The sequence below is a fragment of the Thalassophryne amazonica genome, chromosome 14 (assembly GCF_902500255.1).
Source record: "Thalassophryne amazonica chromosome 14, fThaAma1.1, whole genome shotgun sequence".
NCBI classification, from domain to species: Eukaryota; Metazoa; Chordata; class Actinopteri; order Batrachoidiformes; family Batrachoididae; genus Thalassophryne; species Thalassophryne amazonica.
This window is the reverse complement of record NC_047116.1, coordinates 7,492,359-7,506,415: the sequence shown is the minus strand read 5'-3', so window position 1 is coordinate 7,506,415 and position 14,057 is coordinate 7,492,359. Positions and strand designations below refer to the sequence as shown.

The window sequence follows — 14,057 nt, the reverse complement described above, 5'->3', positions numbered from 1 at the left end:
TGACGTTACTGTGTTTTACGTCCACACATGTGGTGGTGGTGGTGGGGGGGGGGGGGGGTAGTCTTGTTTTCAGTCCTGGGTGTCCGTTCTTCAGTCTGTGTGTGACTAAAACAACTCAAAGGGTTCTGATCAGATTTAGAACAAACTTAGTGGAATGACTGAGTCAGCCAAGGACAAAGGGATGTGACTTTGAGAAAACACGGTTGAAAGTCAAGCTTGTGGTCCAAGGTCAAAGTCTGAGTCCAGTGTTTATGCAGAGAGTAAGTGTTGTGAGGAATTCATTATGGATACATCGCTTGGTGATGCCCAGTCTGTCTTCTAGAACTCTGTAAATTTTGTCTGAACTTCCTCTTGTGAGTCAAAATTCCACAGTGTCAAAATAAACATTGACAGGCCATAAAGCAACCGGAAACCATTCGGCCTTCAGAATAAGAGCAGCACAGGTACGTAAAAGCCATGACATCTGTGTGTTTTAAAGTGCTTTTCTTCTCTGTTACTTCAAATAGTGATGGCAAAAATCATCTTACAGTACCAGATCTTAAAGATTCCTGAACTTCAGGTCTGGGTGCATGCTGTCTGTGCTTCTGCATCCACAATGCACTGGAACCACCCTGGGTCCTGCATGGTTGCAAATCAGCAGATAACCATTTCATCGCCACCTCCCGAGAGTAACCAGTTGCAGTATCTGCTGCGACAATGTTATGCATGGATGTCTACTTGACCTTCATCAGTTGCTGGGGTCCTCAGTACTGAGATATCTACAGACTGGCCATGCTGTTATAATTAGTTCTATTCAAATTCTATTTAAATTTGTAGAAAAAAAGCAGATCACAGACATGACACAAAACTAAAGTCATTTCAAATGGCAACTTTCTGGCTTTAAGAAACACTATAAGAAATCAGAAAAAAAAAATTGTGGCAGTCAGTAACGGTTACTTTTTTAGACCAAACAGAGGGAAAAAAATATGGACTCACTCAATTCTGAGGAAAAAATTATGGAATTACCCTGTAAATTTTCATCCCCAAAACTAACACCTGCACCAAATCAGATCTGCTTGTTAGTCTGCATCTAAAAAGGAGTGAACACACCTTGGAGAGCTGTTGCACCAAGTGGACTGACATGAATCATGGCTCCAACACGAGAGATGTCAATTGAAACAAAGGAGAGGATTATCAAACTCTTAAAAGAGAGTAAATCATCACGCAATGTTGCAAAAGATGTTGGTTGTTCACAGTCAGCTGTGTCTAAACTCTGGACCAAATACAAACAACATGGGAAGGTTGTTAAAGGCAAACATACTGGTAGACCAAGGAAGACATCAAAGCATCAAGACAGAAAACTTAAAGCAATATGTCTCAAAAATCGAAAATGCACAACAAAACAAATGAGGAACGAATGGGAGGAAACTGGAGTCAACGTCTGTGACCGAACTGTAAGAAACCGCCTAAAGCAGGGGTGGGCATCGAGGGCCGAGACACTGCAGGTTTTCCATGTAACCAATCACCTCAGCAGGTGGGTTGCTGATGAGCTTCTGCTCTGAACATAAACACCTGGTTGTCAATGAAATCACCTGCTGAGACACCTGATCATTAATGAAATCACCTGCTGAGGCGATTGGTTGCACGGAAAACCTGCAGTGTCTCGGCCCTTTATGGCACATGATTGCCCACCCCTGGCCTAAAGGAAATGGGATTTACATACAGAAAAGCTAAACGAAAGCCATCATTAACACCTAAACAGAAAAAAACAAGGTTACAATGGGCTAAAGAAAAGCAATTGTAGACTGTGGATGACTGGATGAAAGTCATATTCAGTGATGAATCTTGAATCTGCATTGGGCAAGGTGATGATGCTGGAACTTTTGTTTGGTGCCGTTCCAATGAGATTTATAAAGCTGACTGCCTGAAGAGAACATGTAAATTTCCACAGTCATTGATGATATGGGACTGCATGTCAGGTAAAGGCACTGGGGAGATGGCTGTCATTACATCATCAATAAATGCACAAGTTTACGTTGATATTTTGGACACTTTTCTTATCCCATCAATTGAAAGGATGTTTGGGGATGATGAAATCATTTTTCAAGATGATAATGCATCTTGCCATAGAGCAAAAACTGTGAAAACATTCCTTGCAAAAAGACACATAGGGTCAATGTCATGGCCTGCAAATAGTCCGGATCTTAATCCAATTGAAAATCTTTGGAAGTTGAAGAAAATGGTCCATGACAAGGCTCCAACCTGCAAAGCTGATCTGGCAACAGCAATCAGAGAAAGTTGGAGCCAGATTGATGAAGAGTACTGTTTGTCACTCATTAAGTCCATGCCTCAGAGACTGCAAGCTGTTATAAAAGCCAGAGGTGGTGCAACAAAATACTAGTGATGTGTTGGAGCGTTCTTTTGTCTTTCATGATTCCATAATTTTTTCCTCAGAATTGAGTGATTCCATATTTTTTTCCCTCTGCTTGGTCTAAAAAAGTAACCGTTACTGACTGCCACAATTTTTTTTCCTGATTTCTTTGTGTTTCTTAAAGCCAGAAAGTTGCCATTTGAAATGACTTTAGTTTTGTGTCATGTCTGTGATCTGCTTTTTTTCTACAAAATTAAACAACTGAATGAACATCCGCCGAGGCCCGTGATTCCATAATTTTTGCCAGGGGTTGTAGTTTGAATCCACACGCTTGAGCTTTTATTTTGAAAGCCACTAACCGGATGTGGTGAAGAGCAGCAGTAGCTTGACTCGGGCTGGATGACGCTCGTCAGGTTCACGGCCTCTCTTCGGGCTTGTTCCTGTGTTTTTGTTGCTTTTCTGGGCTGAACCAGTCGATCTGGACCGTGTGGGAGAACCGGGCGGCTTTCAGCCTGTGTGCTGTTTGTGTCCAGGCTGTTAATGTCCAGGCTCTTTAACACATGCGCGCTTCAGCCGACATCGATGGATGAGAGCTGCTGGGGAGTTTGATCTTTATTTATTTATTGTAACCGTCTTTCGGTGGCGATAAACCGGGGAGCAGCAGCTAGCTAAACCGCCTCCGCCTCCTCTCGGTCATGGCAGCAGGTCTGCCGCTCCTCGGGCTCCTGGTCCCGGCCTGTTTGCTCCTCTTTCCCCGCTGCCGAGCCTTCAATCTGGACGTGGACAAACCGTCCGTGTTCTCCGGACCGCAGAGAAGCTACTTCGGCTTCTCGGTGGATTTCTTCAAGTAAGAATTTATTCACCGGCACGATGTTAGCTAAAAAACAAACAATAAAATTAGCAGAATGAAAACTTTGGAAACCACATTGAAAGAATTTGTTTTGGTTTAATAATCTTAACTATTTTGTTTTTTTTTTCTTTTCAGATTAAGATATTTTTGTCTGTTAAATGCCAGAGAAGTCAAATAAACTTCTTAATGTTTTCTCTCAAATTCAGCGATACTGGGGTTTAGAATATGAAACTGAAGTTTAACATTTAATGATTGATTTGTTACCGAAGTAAGTGATTGTTTCACTTAAATGTTAATTTCGTTTTACATCTCTCTCTCTCTCTCTCTCTCTCTCTCTCTCTCTCTCTCTCTCTCTCTCTCTCTCTCTATATATATATATATATCTATATATATATATATATATCTATATATATATATATATCTATATATATACACTCAACAAAAATATAAACGCAACACTTTTGGTTTTGCTCCCATTTTGTATGAGATGAACTCAAAGATCTAAAACTTTTTCCACATACACAATATCACCATTTCTCTCAAATATTGTTCACAAACCAGTCTAAATCTGTGATAGTGAGCACTTCTTCTTTGCTGAGATAATCCACCCAACCTCACAGGTGTGTCATACCAAGATGCTGATTAGACACCATGATTAGTGCACAGGTGTGCCTTAGACTGCCCACAATAAAAGGCCACTCTGAAAGGTGCAGTTTTATCACACAGCACAATGCCACAGATGTTGCAAGATTTGAGGGAGCGTGCAGTTGGCATGCTGACAGCAGGAATGTCAACCAGAGCTGTTGCTCGTGTATTGAATGTTCATTTCTCTACCATAAGCCGTCTCCAAAGTCGTTTCAGAGAATTTGGCAGTACATCCAACCAGCCTCACAACCGCAGACCACGTGTAACCACACCAGCCCAGGACCTCCACATCCAGCATGTTCACCTCCAAGATCGTCTGAGACCAGCCACTCGGACAGCTGCTGAAACAATCGGTTTGCATAACCAAAGAATGTCTGTACAAACTGTCAGAAACCGTCTCAGGGAAGCTCATCTGCATGCTCGTCGTCCTCATCGGGGTCTCGACCTGACTCCAGTTCGTCGTCGTAACCGACTTGAGTGGGCAAATGCTCACATTCGCTGGCGTTTGGCACATTGGAGAGGTGTTCTCTTCACGGATGATGCGAAGGAGATGTGGTGCACTGCATGAGGCAAATGGTGGTCACACCAGATACTGACTGGTATCCCCCCCCCCCCCAGTAAAACAAAACTGCACCTTTCAGAGTGGCCTTTTATTGTGGGCAGTCTAAGGCACACCTGTGCACTAATCATGGTGTCTAATCAGCATCTTGGTATGACACACCTGTGAGGTTGGGTGGATTATCTCAGCAAAGGAGAAGTGCTCACTATCACAGATTTCGACTGGTTTGTGAACAATATTTGAGGGAAATGGTGATATTGTGTATGTGGAAAAAGTTTTAGATCTTTGAGTTCATCTCATACAAAATGGGAGCAAAACCAAAAGTGTTGCGTTTATATTTTTGTTGAGTATATATATATATATATATATATATATATATATATATATATTCATTTACATGTGTAATGGGGGCTTTCTTCTGGTTTATTTTACTTTCAGTTTTAATAGAAAATATTTTAAACTTTCTTTGTCCAAGTTAGTTCCAGGTTCTTAAACTTGGAGTTGGTTCCAATTCTAGTTCCAGGTCCTTAAACGTTATGTTAGTTCCAGCTCCCGGTTCTTGAACTTAATGTTAGTTCCAGGTTCTTAAACTTGATGTTGGTTCCATTTCCGGTTCCAGGTTCTTAAACTTGATGTTGGTTCCATTTCCGGTTCCAGGTCCAGGTTCTTAAACGTGATGTTAGTTCCAGGTTCTTAAACTTGATTTTGGTTCCAGTTGTGGTTCCAGGTTCTTAAATTTGATGTTCGTTCCAGTTGCAGGTTCTTAAATTTGATTTGATCTAATTGTTTTTGTTGAACTGTAAATTGATTAGGTTTTTGGTCTTAATGATGTTTAAAGACATTTCTTTGAACTTTTCAAAGTGTGTTTTTTGACAATGCAGCTCCATATTCCATCAATTCATACAGCATCTGGGAACAAATCACTGCGGTTATTGTGAGATAAAGAAACATTATGGCATCGAAGCTGTACAGGAGGCAACTCATGATTTTCAAACTCAAAACCCGTTGTTAGGATAGGTATAAGGTTAGGGTAGGTTTAGGATTAGGATAGGTATAAGGTTAGGGTATGTTTAGGTTTAGCGTTAGGGCAGGTTTATGGTTAGGATAGATATAAGGTTCGGGCAGGCTTAGGGTTAGGATAGGTATAGGGTTAGGGCAGGTTTATGGTTAGGATAGGTATAAGGTTAGGGTGGGTTTAGGGTTAGGGTGGGTTTAGGGTTAGGATAGGTATAGGGTTAGGGTAGGGTTACGATAGGTGTAAGGTTAGGGTGGGTTTAGAGTTAGGATAGGTATAAGGTTAGGGTAGGATTACGATAGGTATAAGGTTAGGGTGGGTTTAGGGTTAGGTATAAGGTTAGGGTGGGTTTAGGGTTAGGGCAGCTTTATGGTTAGGATAGATATAAGGTTAGGGTAGGGTTACGATAGGTATAAGGTTAGGATAGATATAAGGTTAGGGTAGGGTTACGATAGGTATAAGGTTAGGATAGCTATAAGGTTAGGGTCAGGTTTAGGGTTAGGGCAGGTTTATGGTTAAGGTAGGTTTAGCATTAGGGCAGGTTTATGGTTAGGATAGGTGTAAGGTTAGGGTTTGGGTTGTACAACAACCTTGATGTTGGGAAGTTTAAACAATGTTTGCCGTACTCATAAGAATTCACAGTTTGCTTACCGGAGTGTATTATTAACAAAGGCCTGTTTTTAATTTTGTGATTAATTTACATCAGATTTCCAAAATCGTAACCTTACGATCATATTAGCTACAAATGATGGTGACAAACAGTGGTGTTTGTCGCTCGATGGGTGTTCCTGGGACGTGGCCAGCTTGTGTTTTCTTGCTGTTAATGTCCACAATCTTTAATGATGGATCATAAAGGACAGAAAAACCTCCAGGCTTGACTGCTTACCAAAGTTCGCTTGATTTCTTTCAGTCCAGTGTCTTTCACAGTGACGTTCCTGTGCCACTAGTTAGCATGCTAACATCTTCATAAGATGTCTTGTAAATCACTTCAGAGGTGTCATCTGGTTACAGAAAATTGTATTTTTTTTTTCTGTAGAAGTGTTTATTTCTTCTACAAAATATGAGAAAAAAATGCTAAGCACATTACATTAATACAGAAATACATCTATTTCAGAACATATTTGCCATGTTGCATTGTTTCGTGCAAGCGAGCAACCAGCTGATGTCATGCTGTGTTTTTACTCAAATTGACAGTTGCCGTGCTGTGTCACTCAACATTTGCATAAAATAGACTTCTCGTCCCTCCCTAGTTGCCGGCATAGCAACTGTTGTCTCTTGTTGCTGCAGAACGCCCACTCTGATTGAAAATGAATGGCAGGGTGTCGTTTTGCATCTGTTGCTTGTGGCCAGTGTGACCGTAGGATTAGGGCCTGAGCTAACACTCTCTAAATCTCACACCTCGTCTGGTAGGTGCCGACTCGAGTCCCCCCGTTTGCAATTTTTAAATTTTTTTTTAAGCTCTGTGGATTCCCAGACACATCGGCCCACCTGCGTTTGACAACGCAGGAAGGAAGCGGCACACACTCTATAGTTCGTGTAATTTTTTTTTTGTGTGCTTGGCTGGATAATTTGACTCCGTCGTGTGATGAGCCTGCACCGAGCCAAACATGAGGCGACCTGGGGTTTGACAGAGCTCCAGAATTTTTTTTTTTTTTTTTTTTTGTGCGCAGAAACTGTATTTGGTTTCGTAGTTGGCACCTCCTGAGTACTGGTGTGTGTGTGTTTATTATATTTTGTGCTTTCTACACATTGCAACAAAAAGGGACATTCTCCATCTTCTGGTGTTCCTTTTCCCCATTCTGCACAGAGCCATCATTTTATTTACACATAACAAAACGTGCCTCTTGCCATAGTTAAATAAAAGCTGATGTGTGCACTCAGTCATCAGTCGCATCCTTTGCTGAAGACCAGAGAGAGACCTCAACATTTAAACTGCCTCCAGGAGTGACATCATCAAACAGCAAGGAAGCTTAGTTTTAGTCCAGAGGCCGTGTTGTTTGTACTGAGATCAGTGTTACAAATCGTCACAGTTAGACTCATTTTGTTCTAATGAAGTTAGCCTTTCCAAAGATATCCATTTATCCAGCAATTCTGCAAATTTCTGTTTTCACATTGTGAGTTTATTATGTAATATACACAACGCAGTTATCTTAGCAATCAGCTAATAGTAAAATTGGTGCTAATTAGTGTGTTGCTAATTGGCACCAAGTTGATTAGCAGTCTGACAGGATTATGCACTCAAGTTATCAATCTTAAAATGTCATTTTTGACTCATCAGACTGATGGTGTAAGATACCTGTGAACAAATTCGAACTGGGCACACGGGCCATTGAAGATATTTCCAAGCTACGTTGTGTCATTAAAATTCCTCTTTGATATGTCTGTAAAATGAATTATTACTCAGACTTAAATTCAAGATATCTCTACTGTAGCTTTACCAAGTCAGAACTTTATTTACTTCTACCAACAGTTTCCTTTTAATGAGTGATATTTATTCTTAAAGCCTCCTTCTGTTCCGTGTGTGGTATCAATGTACATGAAGTACATATATGTATAAAGAGGATTAAACTCTTGTGGATTAAAGAAATCTATATTAAAAAAGAAAAAAAAAACTTTGCTCACTTATGGAGACCCTATATGGACTTTCTGGAATCTCACAACCCTGAGCCGTGATTAATAACACAAGTTCTGGATCTTATACACTGCTGTGACCCTTTTGGAGTATACTTTATTTTATTAATGTCCTTTGATTTATCTCACTGTGTTTTTTTTTTTTTTTTCTTCAATCGATGCTGCTGTTGCCGGGTGGGGTTATAATGGTCATGTTCCGCTGTTGATGTTCAAATCTTAAAAAATCATAATAAAAATATGTTTTAAAAAAAAAAGAAATCTAACTTAGAATTTTCTCAACTTGTCATAATTTAAATATAGATACATGGAATTCTCGTTTCTGAGAGTCCAGACTGAACTTGTAGCCAGTGGAACATTGTTACTTTTGGTACGACCCTGTGTGTGTTAAACTGGTGCAGTTGTCCGTCTGTTTGTTATCAGCAGCACGCAGTAAAAAATAATATTCACATGATATCCACATCGTTTTCCTCTGGCTGCTTCCTGATGTTATTTGTGGAGTAGCTGTTTGGAAAAAAGTCTTATTACAAACATCCAGTTTTTCCTTCTGTTTCCAGTCACGCTTATTTATTTATTTATTTATTTATTTTTATTTATCTCATTTATGTTTGTCACAACAGCTCCGTTGGTCTAAGTCCCTGTAATTATGTGCACAACAGTAAATGTCGTCTGCACGTAGAATAATGTGAACAACTTTAAAATATGCAGATTAATCAGATGTTAAGACAAATAAAAACAAAATGGATGAATAATTTATCTTATAAAATATCAGACAGGAGATGAAAATGTTGATACGTTCACATGGCATCGTTTTTCTGAGTGACATTTTAAAGGATCATATGTTGCACGTTGGAGTGAATATAAAGTATAGAATTAACATAACTTTCTTAAACATGTGACTGAATCAGTGACTTTATTTATTTTTTTCCTTGTTTTCATGTTGACTTTGCATTCATTCCACTACGGTTCTAAACAATGATTATTGATGTCATTTCATGAGTTAATGAGAAGCTAAGTGACCGATAGTTGTTGTTTTTTTTTTCTGTATTAGTTAAAAAGAAAAATTCCAGCCAATGTACTTAGGAAAACTGGTACGTTTGTTCAACGTAGCAGAGATATTTTATTGTTGGTGTGCGTGGCTGTGGGTGTGGCGTCGCTGTGCGCTCTGAACACTTTGGATCTGCTTCATGTCTAAACACAGTAATCTGAATCCAGGTGTGAGGAGGAAAAACGTTTAAACGGACCGCCCCAGCTGACCTGACCTACAGCGTAAAATTGTCACGTCAATAAATCACACTCAGTCTGGGTCCGACACACACACACACACACTCTCACACTTTCTTGTACTTTATAATCATCTGATCGCATCTTGTGTTTCTCAGTCAGGCTGCCAAAAGTAAACCCTGTTTCAGTGATTTGGAAAACTCAGCCAGTGGGAGCAGATTCTTATTACATTTATTTTGTTAACTGAAAACTCCAACAGTGTTACTGCAGTCTGGTTTTTTGTTTCATCTCATAGGATGCCCCTGTTTTGGGTTTGATGATGTCTTGTCTGTAGTTGGTTGAATCACAGACGGCTTAAAGTTAATTCACGCTCCACTTTTTATATTTAATTTATAGGCTGAACTGGATGTAATAAAACCCACGTACAGCCTGAAGCACAAAGACGGGCTTTACCCATCAAACAGATAATCACCGTGTGATCACGGCTGTAGGATTTGTAGAGCCAGCTCACACAGAGAAAGTCTGGCTTTGTTGATCTTACTTTGTATTACAGTCCTCATATTTCTTTAAAGATATATAGTTTTGTATCTCAGGCTCTCTGTTCCTCTTCAAATGATCTACTCCTTTACTCATTATCCTTTATCGTCTCCTCTGTCGTCCTCTTAATTCCTTGCCTGCTCTCCTTTAAACTCCATTTTTCTTTCCTCTTAATGCGTCCTGTTACTGACTCATTGATTTCCCCCCCCCTTCTTCTTTCTGCTCCTCTTTTACTCCACCTCTGTTCTTCAGATCTCCATGTTTCTCCTAATGCTCACTCTTCTCCTTAACTCCTCCCTCTCATTGTTGCTCTTCTTCCCTTTGTCTCCCTTCTTCTTAATTTCTCACCCTATTGTTTAACTTCTTGAAATTAACTCCTCTCCATCTTAACCCTTTTCACCTTATTTCTCCTCCTTTCCTCTTTATCTCTGTTCCTGCTTGTTTCCTGCCTTTGTTATTCCGTGCCCTTTCCTGTTTTTCCCTTCTTGGACACTTCTTTATCTCCTCTCCTCTTTGTTTCCTCATTCCTGCTGCCGTTATTTCTCCCCTTTAATTTGTGGTTAACTCCTCCTCTCCTCTGTGGTTCAGGTCGGCGGTTCTGATCGGCGCTCCTCGGGCCAACCTGTCGTCCTCTGACAGTGTTGTGGAGAGAGGAGCAGTGTACAGCTGCCCCTGGAGGAATTCTGTGCCCTGCCAGCTGCTGCAGTTTGACAACACCGGTACAAACTCACACACCGCCTCACTCTGAATAAATGCTCCGCTCGTTTCCTGCAAGTCTTTAAGAACATTCCACCAAAAGTCAGGCCTTTGGCACCCCCTCACAAACATGCATGTGTGATGCATGATGGGAGAGTGACGGTTCAGCTTGGCCAGCTCCGGCTCTCGTGTCGGGACAGATCGGGGAATGTGCGGTGCAGCGGGAGGTGTGTGGACACGTCCGCGGTGAGCGCCTCGATCTTATCCTCTGTTTGCTCATAAAGCGGACGGCTCTTTCAGTAAGCGCTGTGAGTTGTGTAATCGTCTCGTTGGAGCTCCCAGCAGGAATAAACAGAGTTGGAGGGATGTGTTCTGACTCTGTGTAACATCTTCTAGTTAAAGATTCTCTGAGGAGATGTTTGTCACAGTGTGGAGACATGTTCTTACCCTTTATTTCCTCTGAATATAGGTGTTTTTTGACAGTGTGTCGTCATGGTTACTGTGGCTTCCTGACCGATGTGATGGTGTTTTTCGCTGCATCATCACAGTTCACCGCAAAGCTCAGAATGACTGTCCCATAATCATTAAAATCAGTTTGCTTTACTTCTGAAGCAGCATTTCCACCATCGTGGCACAAGTTCTGTTACGGTTCACAAACTTAATTCAGGAATGGAACTGAAGTGACAACTTGAATCAGTTCCACTTTACAACCAAGGGACAGTTTATTACGTAGTCAGTCAGCGGGTTCACAATACAATGCATTAGAATAAAAACATTTGCACAGTTTGCTTGTGGGGCGGCACAATGTAAAGGTGTTAAGTCCCTGTCACACGGCACTTAACGAGGGGAATGAAGCCAAACAAAACAAGAAATCTGGACTTACGTTGCCTTTGGAGACCGTCGTCCAGCTTTGTTCCTGTAACTAGCGCTTCGTCAGAATTTTCAAACTGTTGAAAAATGTGAACGAATCCTGACAACAGCCTCAATTCATCCGTATTCCATTTTGCTTTCTGTCTTGACGGTTCCTCATCGTTTGCGTAGTTCCTCTACCGTCAGCGTTCCGTTTGATTGTCATCCAACCTCCAGCGTCTTTCTCTCCAGCCTCTCAATGTCTCTGGCACCGACGTGAGTGTGCACACGTGTTGTCATGACAACGCAGCTGCAGCAAGTGTGCACACGTGTTGTCATGACAACGCAGCTGCAGCAAGTGTGCACACGTGTTGTCATGACAACGCAGCTGCAGCAAGTGTGCACACGTGTTGTCATGACAACGCAGCTGCAGCGAGTGTGCACACGTGTTGTCATGACAACGCAGCTGCAGCGAGTCTGCTCGCTGGTTAGTTTCGGTCTTTTATGCGCTCTACACCCGCAGGCTTTTTGGTGATGGAAGAAGTGTCCGCTCATTTTGTCCACTTTTTCTCGAGGATTTGTGGCTTTTTGACTTTTTCCCTTCGTTCACGCCGTGTGACTGGGGCTTTACAGAGGGAGTTTGGGAGGGGTTTCCGAGAAAGGTTTTTTTAATTTTGGTGTGTGTCGATAGCTTCTGGTGCCTTTTCAGGAAAAAAATGAGAATGAACATATTAGACTTCATTTATGACTTACAGTAATATTATTTTGTTATTACTATTACCATGATTCTTGGGCTGTAACATTTTGTACTGTTTCACGTTATTTTATTTAAATGACCCCCCCCCCCCAAATTTTCTGTTTCCGCCCATGGTAACCTGCATTCATGTTATGACTTTGTTTCTGCAGGTGGTTCAATGACATGGTCTTAGACATATTTGTGGTCAGTTTGAAGTATTTACCATGTTTTTTTTTGTTTGTTTGTTTTTTTTATTGGTGCGTGGAGCATCCACAGTACTGAAGTTCTGGTCCGGAGAAAAAGGTGCTCCAGGTGACGCTCATGGAGCTATATTCTCCCGTTGCTTCAGGGTTCCCTGCAGGATTTTTTTTCTCACTGTAATGGGCTGGAAAAATCACCTTAAGAAGCCAGGGGTTCGGGGACTGCTTAGGCTTCAACTCCGCTGAAGCTTTTGCTTTATGGGCTTATAAACACCCTTCTTTGGTGTTTTTTTTTTTTTTTTTTTTTTTTAAACTTCAAAATGTAGAGTAATCACAAATTAATCTTGAAGTTAAAAAACATTTTTAAGGATTTTGTATAGTAAACTGCTGTGCGAGAGTGAGTGGACCTGGACATTATTCTCTGGCCGAGTGGAACTTGAAAATGATATTTGGCTGTGGATCTGTGAGGACGAGTGGACTGTTCCATGGCTGGCGATCGCAATCCCTTAATAAAAAACTAAACAGCTGACATGCGGGTTAAAACGGCTGTTACGCTGTTTTAACCCACGTCAGCTGTTTATTTCCGCTTAGTGGACGTGGAATGTCTCCGTGATGACACAGATAGATATATATATATATATATATATATATATATTAGATTTTTCACAGTTATATACAACACTTATTAGTGTTTTTAACAGGCTGCGTTTATGACTAATTACTGAAGGTGCACAAAACCTTCTCACAGCTTTTACCGTGACTGCATCAAAATGGACAGTTATCACTTAAAAACGAGTCGTCATAACACAGCATCACACTTGTGTAAACTTTGGAATTAATTTGTGCCTCAGCTCATTGAAGTGCATGCTTCTAGTAACTACGTCACTTGTCAGAAACACTCGAGTACTTTGTTTTCGGAAGTCTCCATGAATGCCATATACTTTGTAACCACTTACGGGACTGCACAAAGTAATCCTGGTGGATCATCGGATGGTCACTAACAGCCTAAATCTAAATTGTTATGATTTCAGCGCAACATGTTATTTAAAACGGCGATTCACTTTGAAGTTATTGATTCCGGAATGATCCGTCTTTCCACCTTTACTTGGTAGAGAGCCGCATCTAATCCCACAACACACACACACGGAGCGGAGGATGTTGTTATTTTTATGAGGAATAGTAACTTCAGTTCACGAGCCAGAGAAGTGGGAGATATTAATGGTCCAGTCCACAGCACAGAACCGTGTCGTTGGCTGGCCCACAAAAAAGGCAAATTAATGACGAACAAATAAAAACTGTCTGTGTGAAGCAGTGGACAACTCTCTCTTCTACCCACAACAACAAAAAAAGAGTCCCGTTTAGCGACTTTAATCAGCAGTAAAGGTGAGTCACGACTGACATCTTTGAATGGCTTTGATATAGGATGATGAATAAATTGTGGACCCTCTGCTTCTAAATCAGAACCAGCAGGTCCACAATCAACATAGAGAAATGATAATTTGCCGTTACCCGCCCTCAAAAACAATGCAACGGCCCAACTGCAGTGTAATTTTTTCATGCAGCAGCTTAAGGGACCGTTACGCTGTAATAATGCTGGTGAGGACCCTGCACGTACAGCCCCGTGAGCAATGAGCAGAAATTCTTGTTCTGGTCCGCTCACATGCTCTGCGATAGAGGCAGCGTTTTATCATTTTATATGTTTAAATTACATTTTAATTTCATGTTAGTAAGGCTAAAATATGGCCTGAAGCACTCACAGTGCTGGAAT

The 14,057-nt window shown here is 41.1% G+C and overlaps 1 protein-coding gene across 3 annotated transcripts in view; it reads left to right on the top strand.

Moving 5' to 3' along the window:
* The first annotated feature begins 2,754 nt into the window (after positions 1–2,754).
* itgav (integrin, alpha V) overlaps positions 2,755–14,057 on the top strand; it is a 66,670-nt gene continuing 55,367 nt past the window's right edge. Inside the window, exons 1-3 of one of the 3 annotated variants that reach the window (XM_034186001.1) lie at positions 2,755–3,197; positions 6,836–6,841; positions 10,397–10,527. In XM_034186001.1, coding sequence (XP_034041892.1) covers positions 3,046–3,197; positions 6,836–6,841; positions 10,397–10,527 — 289 coding nt within the window. In that variant the 5' untranslated portion in view covers positions 2,755–3,045. Of the gene's footprint in view, positions 3,198–4,293; positions 4,300–6,835; positions 6,842–10,396; positions 10,528–14,057 lie in introns of all 3 variants that reach the window. The other 2 variants (XM_034186000.1, XM_034186002.1) reach the window with 2 other exon arrangements.